Source organism: Zingiber officinale, chromosome 7B, assembly GCF_018446385.1.
Source record: "Zingiber officinale cultivar Zhangliang chromosome 7B, Zo_v1.1, whole genome shotgun sequence".
NCBI lineage: Eukaryota > Viridiplantae > Streptophyta > Magnoliopsida > Zingiberales > Zingiberaceae > Zingiber > Zingiber officinale.
Window position 1 is genome coordinate 119,927,114 of NC_055999.1, and position 22,998 is coordinate 119,950,111.

A 22,998-nucleotide genomic window follows, 5' to 3' on the forward strand; every position below is an offset into this window, starting at 1 on the left:
TTTGACAAGCAAAAGAAGGCTCACTCTGACTAGCTTTGTCGTGATATTCTAGATGCTTAGTCACGAAATCACAACCACACGGTTGAACAGTCACCTAACCACGATATCATGATTGTGTGATCAAGTGCGAATGAGAGGTAGTTTAAGAAGCCAATGACTGATTTGATAATTATTTTGATATTTAATTTAGGTGAGTAGATTAGTAAATTGTTGAAAAAAAAAATATAATTTATTATTATTATAAATCATGATATTAATAATTTAATAAATGCTTTTCAAAGGTAAAGTTTTGATAGTAATATTTCATCTAAATTTAATAAATACTTTTGGAAAAACAAACAGATTTGGTGAGGGCAAACGTGTGCAATTTTGTTTTTCTAATATTCAGTTTAATGTTTAAAAATAGCAATAAAAACCGGGTTGGGGATAAGTAACTCACTCGTTCTCCTCCGCTCCGCTCCGCTTCCAGAGAGCCCAAGGCGGCGATCTCCATCGTCGTCTCCGCCGCAATGCTTTCCGTCGAAGAAGCCCTACGCATCGTGCTCGGCGCGGCAGAGCGCCTGCCACCGGTCTCCGTGCGGCCTCACGAGGCCCTCGGGCTTATCCTCGCGGAGGACGTCTGCGCTCCCGACCCTTTGCCGCCCTATCGCGCCTCCATCAAGGTTTCTGGTTGCTTCCCTTCCCCTCTCTTTCGTCGCGCCGGGATATTCGTGTTTCCGATTAATTGATCTTCGTTGGAATCGTTCCATATCGGGTTGGGTTATTTGCTACAGGATGGGTACGCTGTGGTGGCTTCGGACGGGCCTGGTGTTTATCCGGTGATCACGGAGTCGAGAGCCGGAAACGATGGGTTGGGCACGGTGGTCACTCCTGGAACCGTTGCTTATGTGACGACTGGAGGTTATTTACTCGACTCGTGTCTTTTCCCACCCTTCCTTTTGTTGTATTCTGATTCAATTCTGTGAACGCGCGCCGTCCTTGAAATGTTATGCCTCGCTTATTCGCTTCTGTGTTTGAGCCTTTGGTTGAATACCAGTATAGATGGTCCAAAGCATTAAAACTTCCATATATGGAATTAAACCGCCCCAAGGTAACTATGTCATGGGTCGTAGCAGGATTCCCTCGAGGGTGGCTACGGGCCCATGACATAGGGGCATACTTTGGGGGACCCTCGATGGAACCCAGCCGGATGGGGTTGTATTGTTATGCCCCTACGGCGGTTTAATTCCATGACTAGAGTACGTTGAGTGAGGTTCCCTTATCTTGTGAAACCATACAACTTTTAACTTGTGCACTAAAATTCCCTCGCTATGCAAAATTTGTTTTTTGCTGCGAGGAGACATGCAAATGGCCTTGGACCAAGTCGTCAACACATTGCAATGAGATGATGCCCTTGCCACTATGGTTGAGTTCTCGGGGTAGTGGGAGGTGGAATACTCATCCTAAGTCTAGTGGTTTTAGAATCGGTGGAAATTTTCAGACTATGCCCGTTGCTTTTAAAACTCAAGGCATATTGCTGCATTTATAATTCACTAAGTTGAGTATACCGAAGCTCAAGGAAATTACAAGCACCTTCTCAGTCAAGGGAATCATCAATGGGATGACCGAGGTTCTAATGTCATTAATGTGTCTTCCAATATGTTCATGCTACCGTGAAAATGAAGATGTGTGTCAGCTTGAAAGGAAAACAACAGCATGCCTAAGTGAGTTGGGTACTTGGGTTGGTCTATGAGTTTCAGGGGAAATTCTTTACTGAGTATTCCAAATGCAAGAAGTGTGTGTGTGTAGGTGGGATTTGTTGGAGTTGCTATTTGAGATTCCCAGCTTTTGAATCCAATGCCCCCACTCGCCTTCATGAATGGATACAAACCATGAGCAAACATGGAGCTATAGCAACAAGGACTGTGAGACCAATTTAAGTCATTGATCTCTCTTGGAGTTCAATAAAGTCGGTTCATGTGAACCAAAATAGAAGGCAAATGGCTGCAAGCAAAGGACAAGTGACTTTAATAAAATAATAAAGTGATATGAAAAAAGTTGCACAATGAGAAGCAAAACATATAACACGGTTTGGGTAGATTAAATTCTTCTCCTTCAACAGCCCTCTTAAAGCTAGGGAATAACCCAAGATAATATTTGTTGTTGCCCCTCTTGTAGATGAACTGAAAGTAGAGTGTTGGATGGCTCTTTGACGCTTCTCAACACTGAAAGATGCAAGCTCACGAGACGACAAGGCATGAAGGAACCAAATTGGTACTCAAAGTAGAGAAAGCTATTGTGTGGTTGAAATTGTCAACTTCAGGAGATTTCAGTGTTAGCAATTTTGAAAATTGTTGGAATTTCTTGTATGATGATGACGAGGTTACACTTGAGGTAGTATTTCTTGATGTCTATAAAATTGTCTTTGGGATAGATCACCTTGACCAAATTGTTGCCTTTAGCATCCATATGCTGATCGTATATGCATGGTGAATTCTAATGCTTGATTCCCACATTAAGATAATTTGGGTAGGCAATGAAGCTCTTTCCACCATACAACTTTCCAAGGGAGTTTAGGAGGAGGAAAAAACCTTAGAACCTTGAAAACTGGAAATAAGCTCTGTGAGGCTTCAGTGCCCCTAGCAAGAGAACATCCTACCCTTTGTGTTGCAAAAAAGGACTACTATCTAAATCTGAGTTGTAACATAAGTTTGAACTACTGCTTGTATCACATCTTTTGGTCATGAATCCTTATAAATGACCTCTCTAGAGTTGTAAGAGCCATTGATTTATAAAGCATCTCAGGCAGTTTACACATTGTAGTTATTGTTGTAAATTCATCTGATAACTGGTTTATGTATTGAATTAATATTGTGCAGTCTTTTAGCAATAATGTATGACTCAATTCCAGGCCCAATTCCTGATGGCGCTGATGCAGTTGTCCAAGTAGAGAATACTGAAAAAGTGACTGACAATGAGAATGGAGGAAAGAGAGTGAGAATATTGGCGAGAGTATCTAAGGGGAATGACATCCGTAATGTGGTACATGATTCTAACTCTTTTGACTTCTACTTTAACAAATTTGGTTCAAATCCAAATGAACCCTGTTGTTTGGCATACTCGTAAGTCAAATGTCACTAAACTTTCTTTGAAACAGTTTGTTTGTGTTTATGTTTGTTTCAAACATTAAGACAGTTTTATGAAATTCAATTCAAACCCATCAACTGTACTATACCATATTGTATTATCTACTCTTGGCTATTTCTGTCTACAAGCACATCAAGTCAAATCACTGATGAAATAAACATGGGAGAAAATGCAACAAATTTCCATGAAGGTGCTTAGGCTATCAAGTGTAGGACACATATTTAAGGCAACTTTAAGAAATCATGAAATTAATGGACAATGGTTATCTATATAAGATCATATAAAAAAGCAGCAACTAGCACAAGAACAGGAATAACTGAAGGATTATGGTGAACACATATATGATAATCTTGCAATTATCTTCTTAGATACTAGTTGGTTCATATCCAGGTTGTCTGATCAAAGATAGACATGATGAGTTATCTGATAAGAGATGAACAAATTCTTATTTTAGCAGTTTGTTCAATAATCTATCCTAATTCTTGTTTTTGACTGCACTTGACAGGGTCGTGATATCGAGAAAGATGCTAGGGTATTGATGACAGGTGAAAAATTAGGCAGTCCAGAGATTGGTTTGCTTGCCACTATAGGTGTCACACTAGTGAAGGTATATATTATCTGCGGATGTAGATTTTCAATCATATATACAAAGAACTTAAAGAGCTTTATTTGCACTTGCCTGACCAAAGGTCTATCCTAGACCAACCATTGGAATTCTTTCTACTGGAGATGAGCTAGTTGAGCCAGCAACTAAGTGTCTAAGTCGTGGCAAGGTGATTTTTCAGTTGGTCTAATTGATGTTTACCATACATTTGCAAACTTGGTTATAGTGATTGACAAAAAGGAATGTTTAAGCATGCTATAGAGCTACAGGATTCTTATGACTGCCTATTTCATCTTTCAGATAAGAGATTCTAACCGTGCAATGTTAATGGCGGCTGCTGTTCAACACAATTGTAAAGTTGTTGACCTTGGTATTGCCTGTGATAAAGAAGATAGTCTTAGTGAGGTTTTCGATGCAGCTATTGCCTCAGGAATTGATGTACTTTTCACTTCCGGTGGTGTTTCTATGGGAGACAGAGACTTAGTTAAACCCTGCTTATCTAAAATCGGGCAAATACATTTTGAAAAGGTATATCATGATCCTATCACAGTTTATTCCTTGCTTCCAGTGGTTGAAATTCTTGATGCATTCAGTTCATGTTAATCATGCCAGTTAATTTATACAATTTAGGCAACATGAGATACAACTTTGGTTGAATCACGATGCCCAAAACTGTGAATGAATAGGATATAATCTTTCTTTTGACACTTGCTGGAGCATGCTGCTATGCAACTGGAGTGGTTATCATACATATACAGTAAGCAACAGCTAGATATTTCTGTTAGAAATAATTAACCACTTTTTGGGATAAATAGTTAGCCAATCAAATTTAATATGATATGTGAACAAGAGGGCTCAAATGAAATCCTATCGTGCTAAAAAAATATTCTCTCATTAATTCATGTGGTAGGGTTGCACCAATCAACAATTTCTTTCTCGTTAAAATCTCCATTCATATATATATCTCTGGCTCAAGCAGCTTCATTCTCTTTGTTTTTTTAGTTTTTTTGTAAGTAGTAGTAATTGCAAAGTAGATGTATGTAACAAAGAAAGTTAAATATTGGTACAGTAATTTTTAATATGACTTTCTAGAGCGGGTTCATTTTTACATGGTTGAGTACTCATGCAGGTTTCCATGAAGCCTGGAAAGCCATTGACATTTGCACATATCATTACGGATTCAAAACAAAACAAACTTTCAAAGCCTATTCTAGCTTTTGGTTTTCCTGGAAACCCTGTGAGTTGTATTGTTTGCTTCAACATATTTGCTGTGCCTGCAATACGAAAACTTTTTGGTTGGTCAAACCCCCAGCTCCAGAGGTTATTGTCAATCCATTTCCTAACATATTATTAATTTTCATGTTTTTGCAACTTTTCTAATTTCAAAATATAAGATTCTTTACAACAACATCAGCGTCATCATTGTTATTGTTGTTTTTTATCTTTGTCATCATTATTATTTATTATTAGTTCGTTTGTTTAGCTACTTGTGTTATGTTTCTCCTGTCTATTTATGAAAATCAAATTATAGTTTCCAAGTGTGTTTGTTTTTTTTTTTTGAATTTTCTCACAATCAAGGTGTCATTAGCTAATCAATTGTCAACCAAGGTTTAAAATCTCGACTCGTGATGAGATTTCAGTCCTGGACCAAAATGATACAATTTCGGTGTCATGCCAATATAGTTTCGATATTTTTTAAGTATAAATATAAATGTATATTAATATTTGATTATTAAAGATGTTTTATATTTTGAGATGTTGAATTTATATTTTAATATTTCCTCATAAGATAATGTCTATTATAAGAAAACTAATTGTCTAAGATTTCGAATATGGAATTTAGGAACGCGATGATTAGGAGAAAAATTAATATTTTGTGTGTACAAGAAACAAAATGGATTGGGCTATAAACGAGCCGAGCTGAGCCGAGCCGAGCTTAAAATGAACCAAGCTTTTGAAATGATTGTTCAAGCTTAGCTTGGTTTATTTTTTATGAGCTTGAGCTTGTTTGAAGCTTGGCTTGTTTAGATGTTATCGAGCTCTCAATTCAAGCTTGGGTTAAGCTTGGTTCGAGCTTGGTTCAGGCTTGGTTTGTTTAGATGTTATCGAGCTCTCAATTCAAGCTAGTTTGATTGTTTGAAAACTTTAGTTGTTTGATTGGTTATTGAGCCTGATAATTTAAACTTATTTGTTTGTTTTATTTTATTTTATTATTTATTTAACATATTGAAAAGAGTTTTATTAATGAATATGGTTCGTAAATATTGTTCACGAACATTGTTCACAAATGTTGTTCACGAACGTTAACGAGCTGAACATATATGTGTTCAAGCTTGTTTGTTTAGTTTAACAAGCTGTTCAAGCTTGTTTATTTAATTAATCTTATATATATTGAACGAACATAAACAAGCTCTTACCAAGCCGAACACCAAGCTTGTTCACGAACGCTTAGTTTATTTACAGCCCTAAAAATGGGTAAGAGGGAAGGCAAAGATGATAGAGAATTCGGGTTTTAAGTTATGATACATATGAAGGAGTAAAACAAGAAATGGAATAGGTATCATTGTAGATAGTTCACTAAAGGATGTACTAAGAGAATTTTGAAAGAGAGATAGGCTTATAGTTCTCAAGATAGTGATGGTGAAATAAACTATTAATGTAATTATCATTTATACACCTCAAGTAAAATTAGATAAACATACCAAATCTAGATTTTGGGGCGACCTAGATGAGGTATTATAAAACATTCGTTAACATAAATGATTTTAATAGGAGATCTAAATGAGTATGTAGGCGTGAAAAATGAGGAATATGATAAGGCGCATGAGGGTTATGAGTTTGGAACAAGAAATGAAGGAAAACTATATTAGATTTTATGATAGTACTTTATACTAACTAATACGTTTTTTAAGAAAAAGATAAGAACACTCACATTCAAAGTTGGGGAACAATAAATTACAAATTGATTTTCTTATGGTTCGGAAAAATGATAAAAGATTTGTAAAAATTGCAAGGTCAACTACCAATATAGGTTAGTAGTATTGGATAAACGCCTCAAGCATAGTATCAATAGAAGAAAAATATGTATAACTCTTATAATTAAGTGATGGAAGATAAAGGATGAGAAACAAAACATATTTAAAGAGAGGGTAGGAGTACAAGTATTAGGAGAAATATACAGCGACTCGAATACAACATGAAATAAGATGCTATTAAAGTTGAAAATAGTAGCAAAGAATATACTCGGTGAGGAAAAGGGACATGTACCACTAAGTAAAGAATCCTGGTGGTAGAATGAGAAAATACACGAGTAAGTGAAGGAAAATGAATAGCCTATAAGAAATTATATATTTGTTAAAATGAGAAAATTTTAAAAAAATATACAGTAGCTAAGAATGTAGTGGATGAAGCTAAAAATAAAACTTTTGAATACTTATATCGAAAATTGGATAAAAAAGAAGGAGAAAGAGACATTTATAGAATAGTTAAAGAGAGAGAGAGGTAGACAAAAGATCTTATCCAAATAAGATGTATTAAAGATGAATGTAATAGGATATTAGTAAACGATGAGAAAATAAAAGATCAATGAAAGTAGTATTTTCATCAATTTTTTAATGAAGATTTAGATGACCAACTTAACTTAGATAATTTGATTAGGTCAAATAAGTATAGAAATTTAAAGTTTTATCGAATTCAAACTTTTGAAGTAGAGCAAACTTTAAATGAGATGAAAAATGGAAAAACAGTTGCGCCAGATTATATTCCGATAGAGGTATGGAAGTGCCTTGGAAATAAGGTATTGAATAACTTACAAAGTTATTCAATCTGATATTGAAAGTTAAAAAAATATTTAATCAATGAAGGGTAAATACTCTACTTCCCTTATATAAGAATAAAGGAGACGTACAAAATTGTGTAAACTATAAGGGTATTAAATTTAATGAGTTATACCATGAAATTTTAGAAAAAAAATATTCGAAAAAAACTAATGAAGGAGATCGTGGTTATCGAAAATCGATTTGGATTTATGCTTGGAAGGTTGATAATAAAAGTTATACATCTTTTCAGGCAACTAATTGAAAAATATTTGGAACATAAGTATGACTTACATATGGTATTAGTTGATCTAGAAAAATCTTATGATAGAGTTTAAGAGAAATTACGGAGAATTCTAGAAAAAAGAGGTGTGAGTATAACGTTTATTAAACTAATTAAGAATATGTACGAGGATGTAGTGACAAGAGTGCAGATTTCAGGCAGATTAACCGAAGCATTTTCTATAAAGATAGAGTTACATTAAGCATCAGCTATAAGTTTCTATTTTTTTGTACTAATTATGGATGAATTCACTTGACACATTCAAGATACAGTACAATAGTGCATGTTGTTTGTAGGTGATATTGTTTTCTAGATGATGCACGAGAAGAAGTAAATGCTAAATTTGAATCTTGGCGTTAAACATTAAAAGTGAAAGGTTTTAGGCTTAGCATAGTAAAATTTAAGTTTAACAATATTAGACATATGCAACAATTGTTAAAATAGGAGATGACGAGTTGTCTGAGAGAGTTTTAAATATTTAGGATCATCTTTGTAAAAGGATGGAGGGATTGAGAAAGATGTCTTATATATTATGAATCAGGTAATATCGAACCTGGGGCGACCGGTCTAGCCTTACAGAAGTTTTCCACTGGTCATGAGGGTAAATCAAGAAGTGCTCATGGCGGACGACCCAGAAGCCTGGCATCCCGTGATTGCATGCCAGAAAGATGTCTTATATAAAATTCAAGTAGGATGATTGAAATGGAGGAGAGCGTCAATTGTTCTTTGTGATCTTAAAGTACCTTTAAGAGTTGAAAATTTTACAAAATAACGGTTAGACCCACTATGTTATATGGAGCTGAATGTTGGGCTATGACTCGAGAACATAAACAAAAAATGAGAATTGCAGAGATGAGGATGTTAAGGTGGATGTGCGGACTCACAAGGATGCATAGGATAAGAAATGAAAATATTAAAGAGAAAGTTGAGGTTACACCTATTGAGAGAAAACTTCATGATACACATTTAATATGATACGATCATGTATTTAGATGACTAATAAATACTTCATTTAGGCGATGTAAAACTATGATAAATGTGCATATCAAACGAGGAAGGGGAAGATTGAATAATGTTTGGTTAGCAACAATAAAATAAGATAAAATTTATTTAAATATAAATGATGATATAATAGGGGATAGAGCACAATGGCGTAGAAGGATCCATATAGCCAACCCCATCTAGTGGGATAAGATAGACTTGGTTGTTGTTGTTGTTGTTGTTATTGTTTCATCGTCATTATTGTCGTCATGAGATGATTCTCTTCTCTTTTTTTTGATGTCTCCTATCTCAATAGCTGATATTTATAAATGGCCATATTCGCAGAGTGCATGCCCGAATTGCACACCCCATAAGTCCAGACCGTTATCGTCCTGAGTTTCATTGTGCCATTGTTAGATGGGATGATGATGATGGATCTGGCAGGCCTGGGTAAGGATAGCCCTTATCTTTCAGTGCTATTTCAAGATTCTAGTCTTTCAGATTTGTCTATTCTGTTTTTATTTTTATCTGCAGCTTCATTGCTGAGAGCACTGGAAAACAAATGAGTAGTCGACTCCTGATTATGAAATCTGCAAATGCATTATTAGAGTTACCTGCAACAGATCAGATAATAGAAGCTGGGACTTCTGTTCGAGCCGTACTCATTTCAGATTTAAACAACATTTCAATGAGTAAGCTGACAGAACAAGTGGTTTCCTCATCCATTAAGCTTGGACATACTGCACAACACTCTGCCATACAAATTGGAAATACATCTCAAGAATCAATGGTCCGAGTTGCAATTCTTACAGTGAGTGACACTGTTTCTTCAGGTGCTGGCCCCGATCGGAGGTACTATATGTGATGCTCTTGCTAAGCTAAAATCTAGTTTGACTCTTACATTGAAAGTATATGATCATTGTTATACGCTTATACCTTGATTATTAAAAAGCACAGGGCACTGTTAACAAATCTGTGAGTGGGCTTCCATTATAATTCCATCAACAATTCTTGAACAAGATATAATGTCTACATATTCCACAACAAATTTGATTCAACAATGATCTAGGGTTTGAAGGAAAATTTTGTGTTTTCTCTTATTTTAGTTTAGTGTTAATTTTATTCAGTACTTAATTTGACATTGATAAAAATCATATTTTCTTTATATAACTTCTATCAGTACTTAATTTGTCTGATGTTGGCCAGTATTTACATTGCATCTGTCTGTATCTTGTTGTTCAGTTGACATCCCTAAATATCTTGATCAATTCCCTGGTAAGATAATCGAGTTGAATCGAACTAGAAAGTGTATAATGAATTCTTAAATGCTGGAGATGTTCTAGAAACTTAAGATGTTAAAAATATTCTGTTCTTGTAGCTTGCCGATGAACCAAGTTTTTTTATTTTGAGTTTGAACTCTGTTTCCTTTCACAACCTGTGCTGTTTCCTCGCCATCATTCCTTTGTGCAAATATGGTTTAAGGTGAAGAATTTGTAGTATGTGTGTGACATTTTTTTTTAGAGATCTTGCTGATTCCACAGGCACATCGAGCATGTCAGGATATTGGGTGCAATCTCCAGGGAATCTGGATTAGTTTGAACAAAATAACCTATTGTTTGTTAAAGCTGCAATGTTCTATATATTTGTAAATAAACATCATGAGTGGTAGACTTTGTCTTCTGCAATAACATGCATCTTGATACACCTCCTTGAAGTAGCAACTCAATGGGGTCACATATCTGATGCTAAATCGAATATGGAGAAAACTATTATGGCCTTGGCAAGAGAAGCCAATTGACCAATGTGAATGCTCCAGATATCTAAGAAATATTCATTCATTTATTTGTATATTCTAGTCGATCCTAGTCACTGTGAGGTTCACTTCTTTTCTCTAAATCAACATAGATGAAAAGCTCTAGGAACGTGTAAAATGTTACAAACAACAGATAAAGCAGACATTACTATAAATTATTAATTGCTTATAAATTTAGTATTCAAGTATTGTTTATTACCTTTAAGACATAATCAATTTGATGTTTGATTAAAGTTCACCCTGAACCCTATCTACAATATATACTGGAATTAGTTCGTTCTCTCTACATATTCTCGTATGATGATACATTATGCACTTTTATCTTTCATCTCCTCTCTTGTTATCTCTTTTTTCTAATGTTTGAAATTTTATTGCAAGGATCTACAGCTTCATGTAGAGATGTGTTTATTTCTGATATATGTGTGTATTTATGTAAAGCTTATCATTTAGACTAACCTGAGAATGCTGGTCAGGATCAAGACATGTTACGCGAATTGTAGTAACGTAGCTTTACTTGTTGGTTTTATAATCTGTAATTGCCTTATAAACATAGAAGATTATTTTTTAAATATTCATTTCTAGTCATTTTAGACTGACTGCTTCACGGATTAATGAGGAATTTTGGTTGCTTCAGTGGCCCTAGGGCTGTTTCGGTGGTGAACACTTCTTCCGAAAAGCTAGGAGGAGCACATGTGGTAGCAACAGCAGTTGTGCCTGACGATGCTGATAAAATCAAGGATATTCTCATCCGATGGAGCGACATCGACAACATTGATCTCATTTTGACTCTAGGTGATGATTACTTTTTCAAGTTTTAAACAGCCTACACTATGCATCATTGCTAGTTCTGGTTGTTTTGATTTTATGTTCATGTTGTCATAGGCGGCACTGGCTTTACGCCTACAGATGTAACACCCGAAGCTACAAAGGCTGTAATCATGAAAGAGGCTCTTGGTCTTTCATTTGTGATGCTTCAAGAGAGTCTTAAGGTATCACCAAATGCTATCGCCTCGTATTCTTTTCTTTCATATCTCAAAATTCATTGCTCTAAGATATACATGTCTTCAATCTATTAATCGATCTCGAAACAGGTAACACCATTCGCAATGCTTTCGCGGGCTGCAGCTGGGATCAGAGGATCGACATTGGTAATTTCCCTAACACTATTTTAGTTATTGTTTCATGACATGTACACTATCGAAAATAACATATCTGTTAGCTGATGACGTGTACATTTGTTGAATCATCCCCGTTATTCGTGTCTTTCGCCACATCAAATTTCTTGATTGGCCATGAAATTTGAGTAGCTTAAGAGGCTCTATTTAGCATCTACTAGGCCATCCTAGGTTGAAACAATCCCTGTTGAGGTTTATTATGATCGCCAAAAACTGTTTAGAGGCCCTTTGCGGGAAATCAAAACAGGTTTCAGATGCTAAATCGATTGTGTTTACATCGGTTAGTGTGTTTCCGATGCGATGCAGTCTTGACTAATATTTCTCTTTGCGACATCAGATCATCAACATGCCTGGGAACCCAAATGCAGTTGCCGAGTGCATGGACGCGCTGCTTCCTGCACTCAAACATGCCCTGAAGCAAATTAAGGGGGACAAGAGGGAGAAACACCCTCGACACACTCCGCATTCCGAAGCCCTTCCGACCGACCAATGGGAACGCAGCTTCAAAGCTGCGTCTTCCAGGTCTGATTGTTCTTGCTCCCACTGATACTTGCTGAAGCATCCACAAGCAAATATCTATATCTGCAAATGATTCTGTTTTTCGCATCTCTTTTTCCCAAATGTTTGATCAAATAATCTGCCTTTTCCTGAATAGTCTGGTTCCAATACTAGGATTTTTATGTATTTTTGCTTACTGTCTTCATATAATTCAGAAATTACACTAGTTTTCTCGAACCCTTTGCTTTGCTTGTATCTCTCATAAAAGATACTATTCTATTATGTCTTTTAAACAGATGGATCTGACTCGAATTTAACAAATAGAGATTTGATTCAAATGTTCCACTACAATTTGTGCTTTGTGGTGATTCATTGTTTCTTCACTGGTAAAATGGAGAAAGTTCCAAACATAAATTTTGGTTTTGCTTCATAATACATAAAAATTGTCGAGAATGAGGAGAATAAACTTATGATAGAAAAAAATCGAGTGTCTATGGGCAATTCAGCATCGTTGTGGCTTTGTCATCTAGATTGCAAAGTAGCCGACGATAGAAACCGATGTGGCTATTGCCATTGCAGTCGATGCCCCTCCGTTCAACAAAGCACCCGCTCCACTTTTGGGGATTGCACCTCCTCCACTTTGGGGGATTGAGTCACTCTCAGGCTGAGTCGCAGTCGTTCCAAGAGGAGCTCCAACACCTCCGGCATCACTATCCGTGACATCATCGCTCGTAGGGCCATCAGCAGGGAGAGGTGATTTCGCAATCGGGGTTAGGACATTAGGCACGGAGTCGGTGTCGTTTGACGAGGTTGGGGAATTTGGAGAATCCGCTGAGGCAGAGACGACAATGGCAACTAAGATGAGTCCGATAATGAGGGCTTGAGGCCGTGCCATGGCGGATTTATTTAATGAAACTTTGTGATATTGTAATCTCTGTATCAAATGCTTGTGGAAAATGAAAAAGAACTAGAGAATATATAAGACAACAAAGAAGAATTGTCAAAAGTTTTAGCGGCCTACAAATTGTGATTCCCACATTTGTAGGAGAACCTCATGTAATTTGAAATACTAATTAATTAATTATTAATAATTAAGAGTAAAAGTGATTATTATTATTATTATTTATTTGGTTTATTTTATGTTATAGATCTTTAAATTTTTAAATGATATGAAAAGATTTGGTTCATTAAATTTTGTCAAATTTACTTATTAATTCTATTACAAATTAATCCTTTAAAAAAATTTCAAATTCAACATGTTTATTCAGCCATTATTTTTATCAAGACTAACTTGTTTTAAAAATGGCTTCCGAATAATCACTAATATCATTGAAAAAAATGTCATGAGATTAAACATAAATTACTTCTCAATCATTTAAAAAATGATTTTTGTTTTGGCATTACTTCATTGAAATTTTTGGATTTATGTTGAAGTCTTCTTCAATATAATTGTCACAGAATAAAAAATAATTATAAAATAAAATAAATCTTAAATATCACAAAATATTTCCATAATTAATATTTTTAATTCATTTTCTATCCGAAAAACTATTTTCAGAATCTATTTATTTTTCTTGGAAAATTCATGAGAAGATATTTTCTCCCTTCCTTTTCAATTATTTTAAAATTTTCAAAAATAAACACAAAAAATTTAATTGAGGCAGGCATATGTGAGGGAGGACATATAGACAGAGAGGCATACTAATAAATTTAATTCCAAAATAAATTATTTATTAATAATTCAATTGGTCACAAATTGATTAATTTCAAAATAAATATTTTATTTTAAATAATAATAAGAATAATAAAAGTTGGGAAAACAACAACAGCAAGCTACCAATAAAATATATATAAAAATCATGGAGGACCAGATCATTCTATTTTTTTTAAAAAAAATTATTCTAGAACCATCCATTTGTTGGATCCATTAAAGATGATGATTTGATCCGTCTCGATCAAGATTTACACAAATTCATTTATTTGAGTTGTCTTAGTTTTGTTTTGTAAAAATAATAATAAAAAAAAATTAATAAATCAGGTAACATCGACCTTAGATAATCAATTAGATCTCACACGAAAATTTTCATCAACTGTCAAGAAAATTAAGTCTAGTATCTCATTATTATACATCTCTCATTTAGATAAAAAATTTATATAAATATATTATAATTATAGATGACATTATAAATATATAGATAATAATTTAATACCCTTTCATGCACCGTAGTCCCATATTTTGTTTTGTAGCAGAGACAATAATTCAACTCGTTTAACTCATTTAATCAAGGTTTTGCATTTATTTATTTTGATATGTTTTATGAGTTTTATATACTTGTTTAGTCCTTTTTAACTCGTGTAATATTCTTATTACATAACTCATACATTTTATTTAGCTATAAAAACCTAAAATTTAATTCCTGGTTTTTTATTATGAAAAACAGACGTTCCACTCCACCAATTTAGTGTTTAACTTTATTATCCGATCCCATTAATTAATTGTATGAACATGATAAATTTGTTTAACTTTATTATTCGATCCCATTAATTAATTGTATGAGCATGATAAATTAATGATAATTATATTTGGTTGATTATTGGCCATAAAAAATTAATCATTTATTAATAAATATTACATTTATACGCTATCTTTTCCGTACAACTCTCTCTATCTCTCACACACGAAAAGATCTTTTGTGAATTGTGAGGAGAAGTTAATTTTGGAAAATACTGAGGGGCAAAATGAAATGTTCTCTCTGTCTATATATATGCGCCATAATGATCTTTGAATCAACTCTTCCTCTGCACCGAATCGCACGCTTGTTCCACGTGACTTGTCGATCGTTTGTCGATGAGCTCTCCGACGAGCGGCGGCGGCGGCGGCGGCGGCGGCGACAACATCGGTTCGTCGGCGGATGTCAGGATTCTCACCTCCGGCAAGCGCAGAATCCCGGCTTATTCCCGCGTCCTGGTAAGATTTCTAGATCTGTCCTCCTTGTGCGCGGATCTAGTTTGTTAGAGACTCATTTAGGGGTTTTTGACGGATGCGGCTGATTCGCGAAGGCGGCGGCGTCGCCGGTGCTGAAGAGCTTTCTGGAGAAGGCGGAGACGCGCAGCGACGGCGGAGTGATTACTATCTCCATTCTTGGCGTCCCCCACGAAGCGGTCGATGCCTTCCTCCGCTTCCTCTCCTCTCCGACTAGGTTATTCTTTTTCCCTACCTTTGTTTTTTTTTTGAATTTTTTATTGAAACATGTGCGATTGTTTTTTCTCTCACCGCCATTTCCGGGGAAAAAAGGAAAAAAAAAATGTGATCACGATTTTTCATTCCACGCGGCTGTTGAAATTCGCTTTACATTAATTTAATTTTGACAATGATTTCGACTTCCAGCTTTTTGGTCATCTACTTCATTTTTTTAAAGATCATACCAAAAACGTGATCTGAACTTCAAGTTTTTTTTTAAAAAAAATCAAATTGTCCTGTTCTCAATTAATTTGTTTGTCGATGAATACATGATTGAGATCATCAAATCGAGAAGGAATCCTCATGTATGATCGCTAAATTTGAGTTAAAAATTGTGAAGGTTTGGTATGATGGAGGCGGAGGGGGAGGCGGCGGCGGCGATGGCGGAGCACGCGGTGCACTTGCTTGTGCTGTCGCACGTGTACCAGGTGGGGTGGCTGAAGCGCGCTTGTGAGCGGGCGCTGGCGTCGCACCTGGCGGCGGAGGGAGTGGTGGACGTGCTGGTGCTCGCGCGGCGGTGCGACGCCGCCTGGCTCCACCTCCGCTGCATGAAGTTGATCGCCGACGACTTCGCCGCCGTCGAGCGCACCGAGGCCTGGCGCTTCCTTCAGGAGCACGATCCCTGCCTCGAGCTCGACATCCTTCAGTCCCTCCAAGACGCGCACTTGGTTCGTCTCCGCGCATCTCTCCCTTCGTTTCGGCATTTGATCCAACGGCTGACTAGCGTCGCCTGATTCTTGCAGAGGCAGAAGCGGCGGCGGCGGAAGAGGGAGGAGCAGCGCGTGTACACGGAACTGAGCGAGGCGATGGAGTGCCTACAGCACATCTTCTCGGAGGGCTGCGCCTCCGGCAAGTGCCCCAACTCCGCCACCTGCCGCGGCCTCCAGCAGCTCCTCCACCACCTCGCCCTATGCGATCGGAAGAAGAAACCGCACTTCTGCCGGCGATGCAAGCGCCTCTGGCAGCTCCTCCGCCTCCACGCCTCCATCTGCCTCCAGCCCGAACCCTGCCACGTTCCCCTCTGCTCGTAAGCACACAAAAAAACTCGATTTTCCCCTCTTTTCACGATCAACAAACACTCAAATCTTCACTTCTCTTCTCCTTCAATGATGGAAAACAAACTTCTTTGATTCCCTATCCTTTATGTTTTTACTCAAACTCAAATCTTTACATCTCTGTGCCTTCAAAGATTGAACCTTTGTTCTGTTTCTGCTAAAAAACTCTCAATTTTTTTTTTTTTACTTCTGTGTGCATGGAAAATCCAATTTCATTTGTTTCTTAATTTGCAGACAATTCAAGCAGAATATGGAGCAGCAGAGGAAAGGAACAGAAGAAGAGGATGAAAAGTGGAGGCTGTTGGCGAAGAAGGTGGCATCTGCGAGGGTGATCTCCTGCCTGGTCAAGAGGAAGAGACAAGAAGGGTTCCAAGAGCAGGAGGAGCCATGGCTGAAGCACAAGTCACTTGAATGACTTGCTACACAGCCTCCTCCTCCTCCTCTTTCTTCTTCTTTACCCTAATAAAAAGAGACGAATTTTGTGGAAATACTACTGTGTGAACTCTATATATAAAGAGTATTTATTTATGTCTTATTTAAAATGCTTGTTTTTTTTTAAAAAAAATAAAAATTATTAATGTTCTCAGGAAAATTTTGAGCTCTTGCCACATTTTCATTAGTGTCTATTAGCTTAATTAATAATCTAATAATATATAATGTTGGTGCAATATTCTTTGGGTCAGATTGATCAGGTTGACTAAGTTTGAGTAGACTCAAGTTTGAGTCTTGATGTTTGAGTTTCGATGTTTAACAATACATGAAGATTACAGATGCAATTGTCTGTTTGGGTAGATTGTTGATACAATTCTTCTCTGGTCAAGGTTAACCAGTTAGATATGAAGAAAAGTCAGGTAGGTCAAAAGGTTGACTAGATACTTGATTGAGAAAGTTCTAACTGGAGGTTAGGCAGATGTAAAAGTCTGATGAGTGAAGTCGGGCAGTGGGAAAGTCCCGGTGAGTGAAGGTAGACAGGTGAAAATCCTAGTGAGTAAAGTCGGGTAGTGTAAAAATCAGTAAAGCCAGATGAAAATCCTAGTGAGTGAAGCCAGGTGAAAACCCTAGTGAGTGAAGCTAGGTGTAAGTTCTGGTGAGTGAAGCTAGACAGATGAGAAATCCTAGTGAGTGAAACTAGACAGATGGAAAGACCTGGTGAGTGAAAACAGACACGTGGAAATCCAGGTGGGTCAAGGTTGACTGAACACCTGGTATTGAGAAGCCCAAGTAGATCAAAGGATTGACCGGATACTTGGCACAAGGAATCCAGATGGGTCAAGGATGACCAGACATCTGGTGGAAGGAAATCCAGATGGGTCAAGGATGACCGGACATTTGGTGGAAGGAAGTCCAAATGGGTCAAGATTGACCGAATATTTGGCATAAGGAGAAAAGTCAAATGGGTCAAAGGGATTGACCGGACACTTGATGAAGAAATCCTAGCAGGTCAAGGTTGACTAGAAGCTAGGCATAATATTCCAACAGGTCACGGTTGACCGGATGTTGGAATTGGAGACCTTGGACTTGGTTTTAGGCAAGTCAAAGGTGGTTCAATCGATCAACCGATCGATTGAACCGAAGTTCAATTGATCGGTTGATCGATTGGATGTGCGTTGCGAAGAAAGATGGCCCAATCGATCGGTCGATCGATTGGGAGCTTATGTCACGCGCACAGAAGATTTCCCAATCGATCAGTCGATCGATTGGGGACCTCCAATCGATCGGCCGATCGATTGAGGACAGGCTGGATTTCTCGTGCGATCGCGAGAAAGCCTAAATCAATTAGTCGATCGATTCAGGCTACTTCAGAGAGCACATAGGCGCTCTGAATCGATCGACCGATCGATTCAAAGCATCTCCAAACGATTGAGAGTCTGGGATCCGACCATTGCGCAGGTTATAACCGTTGCCGAGAACTTTCCTCCGCAGTTCTTCGACTCCACTCTTAGTGATTCTTCTCCACCGAGCTCAGTAACACATGCCAGTTCTTGAAGGGTCTTGGAGTAAAGTGCAATTGCATTCCCAAGCATCAAGAGGCATTCCCAAACAAGAAGAAAGCATAAGTGTTGTAAACCTTGTAAGGTTTGTGTTTGTATTTCTTCTTGTCTTGAGTTGTATGAGTGTCTGAGTCTTGTACGAGGTTTCTCCACCTCTAGTAGTTACTGAGAAGGAGTATTTTATTAGTGGAGTGATCGTCGTGTATAGATCCTTGGGTTAGTCAGCTCTTCTTGAGGTGAATACCAAGTAAATCTACGTTGTTAACATTGGAGCTTGCTTTGAGTGTTTTCCGCTACATATCATCACCAAGAAGCAAGCTACGAGAAGTGCGATGAGCTATTCACCCCCGTTTCTAGCACATTTCGACCCTAACAAGTGATATCAGAGCGAGGTCACTTTTTACCGGAATCATCGCCGAAAGGGGCAAAAAGACTAGAGGGTGAAGAAGTTGGAGCAAAATTCCTCAAGTCAAAGAATTCATCAAGAGCTCAACTTCAAGATGGAATTTCAAGATGGACTTGGATTCGACACAAGAGTGCCTCCACCATTTGTATCCACAAGCTTCGATTCTTGGAAAGCAAGGATATAAAATTTTCTTATGATGGAGATAGAGCAATGGTTTGCTCTAATGGAAGGTTTTGAAACTCTAACAAATTCAAAGGGCAAAACTCTCAAGAGGAGCAAGTGGAGCCAAGAGCAAATTCAAAGGAGCAAGGCAAATGACAAAGTGACCAAGCTATTGGTCAATTTATTGCCAAGCAATATTTTGGCTCAAGTTGGGAAATTTAAAGATGTCAAAGAACTATGGAGCAAATTGGCCAAGCTTCATGAAGTCCCCGCCATTATACCAAATCAAGAAGAATCCAAAGAGGGCGACTCATTGGATCAAGACCAAGAGGAAGAGGATTTTGAAGTTGAGAGATGCTCAACTTCCGAAGAAGAGGTCCAGGAAGCTTCATCTTCAACGGAATGCAACAAAAAGGGCAAAGAGGGAGCATACCCTTTGTTCCATGTACAAGATGAAGATGAAGAAGTCTCCACCTCTAGGATTGAGGGGGAGCGACCGTCGCTGACACCGAATCAAGAAGAATGAGAAGCTTCTACTTTCGGGTCAAGCGAAGAAGAAGAAGAAAGTGTCATCCTTATACATGAAGTTATAATTATTTCAATTAAAAATAAAAATTATATTATATGTTTTGAGTGTAGGGAGCATGTGCATTATAAGAGTAAGTGTCCTAAATTGGCCAAGAAGAAGGTCCAAGTGGCACTTAAGGGCAAGGAGAAGTCCAAGGAGACCGCTCCCACAACAAAGAAGAGCAAGGAGCATATTGTGTGCTTCTTGTATTATCAAAAAGGACATTATCGGAGTCAATATCCTAAGGGGAGGAAAGTGGTCAAAGTCAAGGGAGGAAGTTCAAGTCAAGGGGGAGCTTCCAAGGTAAAACCCAATGTATCATTTATTGAGTCTATCCCTTTGAGTAATGGTAAAAAGCATGCTAGATCTAGTTTATATCATTTTAACGCTATGTACCATGAAAATAGGAATCATGATAAACTTAAGGAAAATTATGTAGCCTATCATATTAAAACCACCCCTAAGGCTAGCAAGGTAGAAAAACTAGGAAATAACACTAAGGACCTTAGGTATAGCCTAAAAATAAAAATGCTCAAGGACAAAATGAAAAACCAAAATTTAGGGATTTATGGAAAGAAAATCAAATCTTGAGGTCAAGATTTGATCAAATGAAAAAGATCCTAAAAAGAATAAAAAAGATATCCTTAAAGGGCAAAATGAGCATAACCTAGGTTTAGAAGAACAAAGGTCATCCAATGGCCATAGAGGTTTGGGATACAAACCTAAGGCTAAGAAGGATGTGACTTTTTACCATAGGGTTCCATATAGCTATGGAACCAACTCTAGGTCTAGGGGTCAAGTCAAGGATATAAGGGAAATTATCCCTAGGAGTATTTTTGCAACGATAAATGTGACTAAGACTTCTAAGAAGTCTAATAAAGTCACTAAGAAGATCACAAGAGAAGCAATCCCTAAAGTTGATCTAAAGGAGGTGACCAAGGCTTCTAAGAAGCCTAGGAAGGTCATTAGGAAGATAACTAGGGAGGTTATCCCTAGTGAGTACCTAGAGCATCCAAGGAACACCAATAGGTTTTAGGTTCCTATGAGCATTTTCTCTACTTCTTAGATGGGTTAGAGAGTGTCAACTCAAATTGGAAGGATAGTTAACCCAACTTTGATGAAGTTGACACTCGTAGAGCATTTTCAAAGTTATTGTTAACCTTTGAAAATGAAATGAATTATTTGTTTACTCTTTGGAAGAGTAAAATGTGCCAAGCTTTGAGGAATTGAATTTAATTTTAATTGGCACAACTAAGAAAAGCACAAGAAATGTCAAGTTAGGATTTCAACATCTTCTTAAGGTATTAAGGGAAAATTTAAGCCTTAATTTAATTTGTTTACTCTTTGTAAGAGTAAAATGTCCTATTATTTGAGAAACTTGATGTAATTTATATTGGCACAAATTAATCAAGTGCAAAAGAAAACATGCCATGACATCATATTTTGCATTCATGTTTATTGTGAAAAATAAAAAAAATACCATGACATGTCACACATACATCATGTAGCTATAGTATATTTTCTTTTGAAAATTATTCTCATTTTGTTGTATGCCATAAAAATCATCATGCATTATTTTAATTTCCTTGCAATTAAGGACAATGACAATTACTATCAAGTAACATCCTAGGTAGATGTTCATAATCTAAAATGTCTAGATAGATATGCATGACCCCTAGTTTAGGGCAAAACCAAACTTTATATCTCACAAAAAATTATAAGGTGACTTGTATGTGTTTTAGTACACATTTGATACAAGTGAGATGTTAGAATAATGAACAAAACTCAAGATGCTGATTTAGTACATTTTTTTTGAGTTTTAGGTTCATCAAAACACATAGTTATGTGTACTTCAATTTTGGGAAAACTAATGTACAAGTCATGTGCATTGAGCCCAAAGAACATGGTAGGAAATTGATTTTGAAAATGTTTTAAAATACTTTTGGAAAACCTTGGTGAAGGCTATCTTTTGATAGTAATCATCATTGAATAGTTAGCCACAAACTTGGAAGAAACATTGAAGTTTTTGTAAATTTCTAATTTTATGTCAATCTTTGAAAATATGAAGTATTTTCTTAGAAAACTATTTTTCATGATAGTATATACCCTAAATAATGTCTACAATAATTTTCATGATTTTTAGAATTTTATAAAATTTTTAGGGAGTTTCTGAATTTCACTGAAATTGAATTTCAGGAAATCAAAGCCCCAATCGACCAGTGGATCGATTGGGAGGCCTCAATCGATCGGGCGATCGATTGAGAAGGCTTTTTTCGCGCACAGAATGTCACGAAATCGATCAGCCGATCGATTGGCCTCGACTAGATCGATCGGACGATCGATTCGAAGGGAGTTTTTGCAAACAGAAACTCGCGGAATCGATCAGACGACCGATTGAAATGGTTTCAATCGATTGAGACCTAACTTCAATCGATTGGGATTGCTGATTTTGGCCTGATTTCAGCATTTTAAACCATTTTTATCCTCTTTAACCATTTCTAATCCCTTGACACACATTTGTATACATTTAGGGGGAGTTTTCATAATGAAAACATGAATGAATTGGTTAAAGGAGACTAAGTAGAAGTTTAGGTTGAGGTTTGGTTTCAATATTGAAGTTTTGAACTTCAAAACTTCTAAATTTGGGTTTCCTAAAGATTTAGGGATTTTAAGTCATTGTTAGTGCAATGACAGAAGTTACGAGCATGTCTTTAGGGGGAGTCACTCGCTAAGGACATGGAAATTATTTTCTGAAACTATGGAAGGTGGTATATCCTTCGCTTGAAAAATGCTCAAGGATGAGCATTGAAAATAATGACGGGTATGAGACCTTTATTGTTGGATTGGTTAATGCTTAATGATGAGCATTGAGCATTGGAGATAATGAAGGGTATGTGACCTTCATTGTGGTGTTGTGAACAACGAGTGAAGTTGTGAACAACGGTGAGTAACTCTTCAGGGGGAGAGTTCTTTTTGATGTGTGTTAATAGGGGGAGAATGTAAGGTTTAAGTTAGGCCTTAATTACCTAAAGAGGGAGTTTGCCCTCTAGGAAAGGGGGAGAATAAAGGAAATCTTCATTCATACTTTGGCATGAAAGGAAGTTGAGGTTATGAGATTAGCCTAACTTAAAGGTATTGACAAACATCAAAAAGGGGGAGATTGTTGGTGCAATATTCCCTGGGTCAGGTTGACTAAGTTTGTGTGGGCTCAAACTTGAGTCTTGATGTTTGGGTTTCGATGTTTGACAATACATGGAGATTGCAGATGCAATCGTCCGTT

At 36.9% G+C, this 22,998-nt stretch overlaps 2 protein-coding genes across 2 annotated transcripts; both read left to right on the forward strand.

The window, feature by feature from the left end:
• The first annotated feature begins 421 nt into the window (after window positions 1-421).
• LOC122007322 (molybdopterin biosynthesis protein CNX1-like) lies at window positions 422-12,590 on the forward strand. The gene is made up of 13 exons (XM_042563170.1): window positions 422-662; window positions 774-900; window positions 2,891-3,021; window positions 3,632-3,733; window positions 3,816-3,899; window positions 4,031-4,258; window positions 4,860-5,050; window positions 9,155-9,259; window positions 9,344-9,661; window positions 11,257-11,414; window positions 11,505-11,611; window positions 11,714-11,770; window positions 12,135-12,590. Exons 1-13 carry the CDS (start codon window positions 510-512, stop codon window positions 12,342-12,344), a joined length of 1,971 nt encoding a protein of 656 aa, XP_042419104.1. The 5' UTR covers window positions 422-509; the 3' UTR covers window positions 12,345-12,590.
• Window positions 12,591-15,087: 2,497 nt separating this feature from the next.
• Window positions 15,088-17,183, forward strand: LOC122007323 (BTB/POZ and TAZ domain-containing protein 1-like). The gene is made up of 5 exons (XM_042563171.1): window positions 15,088-15,263; window positions 15,356-15,495; window positions 15,877-16,204; window positions 16,280-16,563; window positions 16,826-17,183. Exons 1-5 carry the CDS (start codon window positions 15,144-15,146, stop codon window positions 17,004-17,006), a joined length of 1,053 nt encoding a protein of 350 aa, XP_042419105.1. The 5' UTR covers window positions 15,088-15,143; the 3' UTR covers window positions 17,007-17,183.
• The last annotated feature ends 5,815 nt before the right edge of the window (window positions 17,184-22,998 follow it).

What these genes read in the sequence shown, in the direction of transcription:
- LOC122007323 (XM_042563171.1), top strand. Translation starts at nt 15,144, where the DNA reads ATGAGCTCTCCGACGAGCGGCGGCGGCGGCGGCGGCGGCGGCGACAAC. An exon ending in CGGCTTATTCCCGCGTCCTG is followed by an intron (nt 15,264 to 15,355) that starts GTAAGATTTCTA and finishes TGATTCGCGAAG; the next exon opens with GCGGCGGCGTCGCCGGTGCT. An exon ending in CCCTCCAAGACGCGCACTTG is followed by an intron (nt 16,205 to 16,279) that starts GTTCGTCTCCGC and finishes TGATTCTTGCAG; the next exon opens with AGGCAGAAGCGGCGGCGGCG.
- LOC122007322 (XM_042563170.1), top strand. Translation starts at nt 510, where the DNA reads ATGCTTTCCGTCGAAGAAGCCCTACGCATCGTGCTCGGCGCGGCAGAG. An exon ending in TGCTTATGTGACGACTGGAG is followed by an intron (nt 901 to 2,890) that starts GTTATTTACTCG and finishes ACTCAATTCCAG; the next exon opens with GCCCAATTCCTGATGGCGCT. An exon ending in GGATCAGAGGATCGACATTG is followed by an intron (nt 11,771 to 12,134) that starts GTAATTTCCCTA and finishes TTGCGACATCAG; the next exon opens with ATCATCAACATGCCTGGGAA.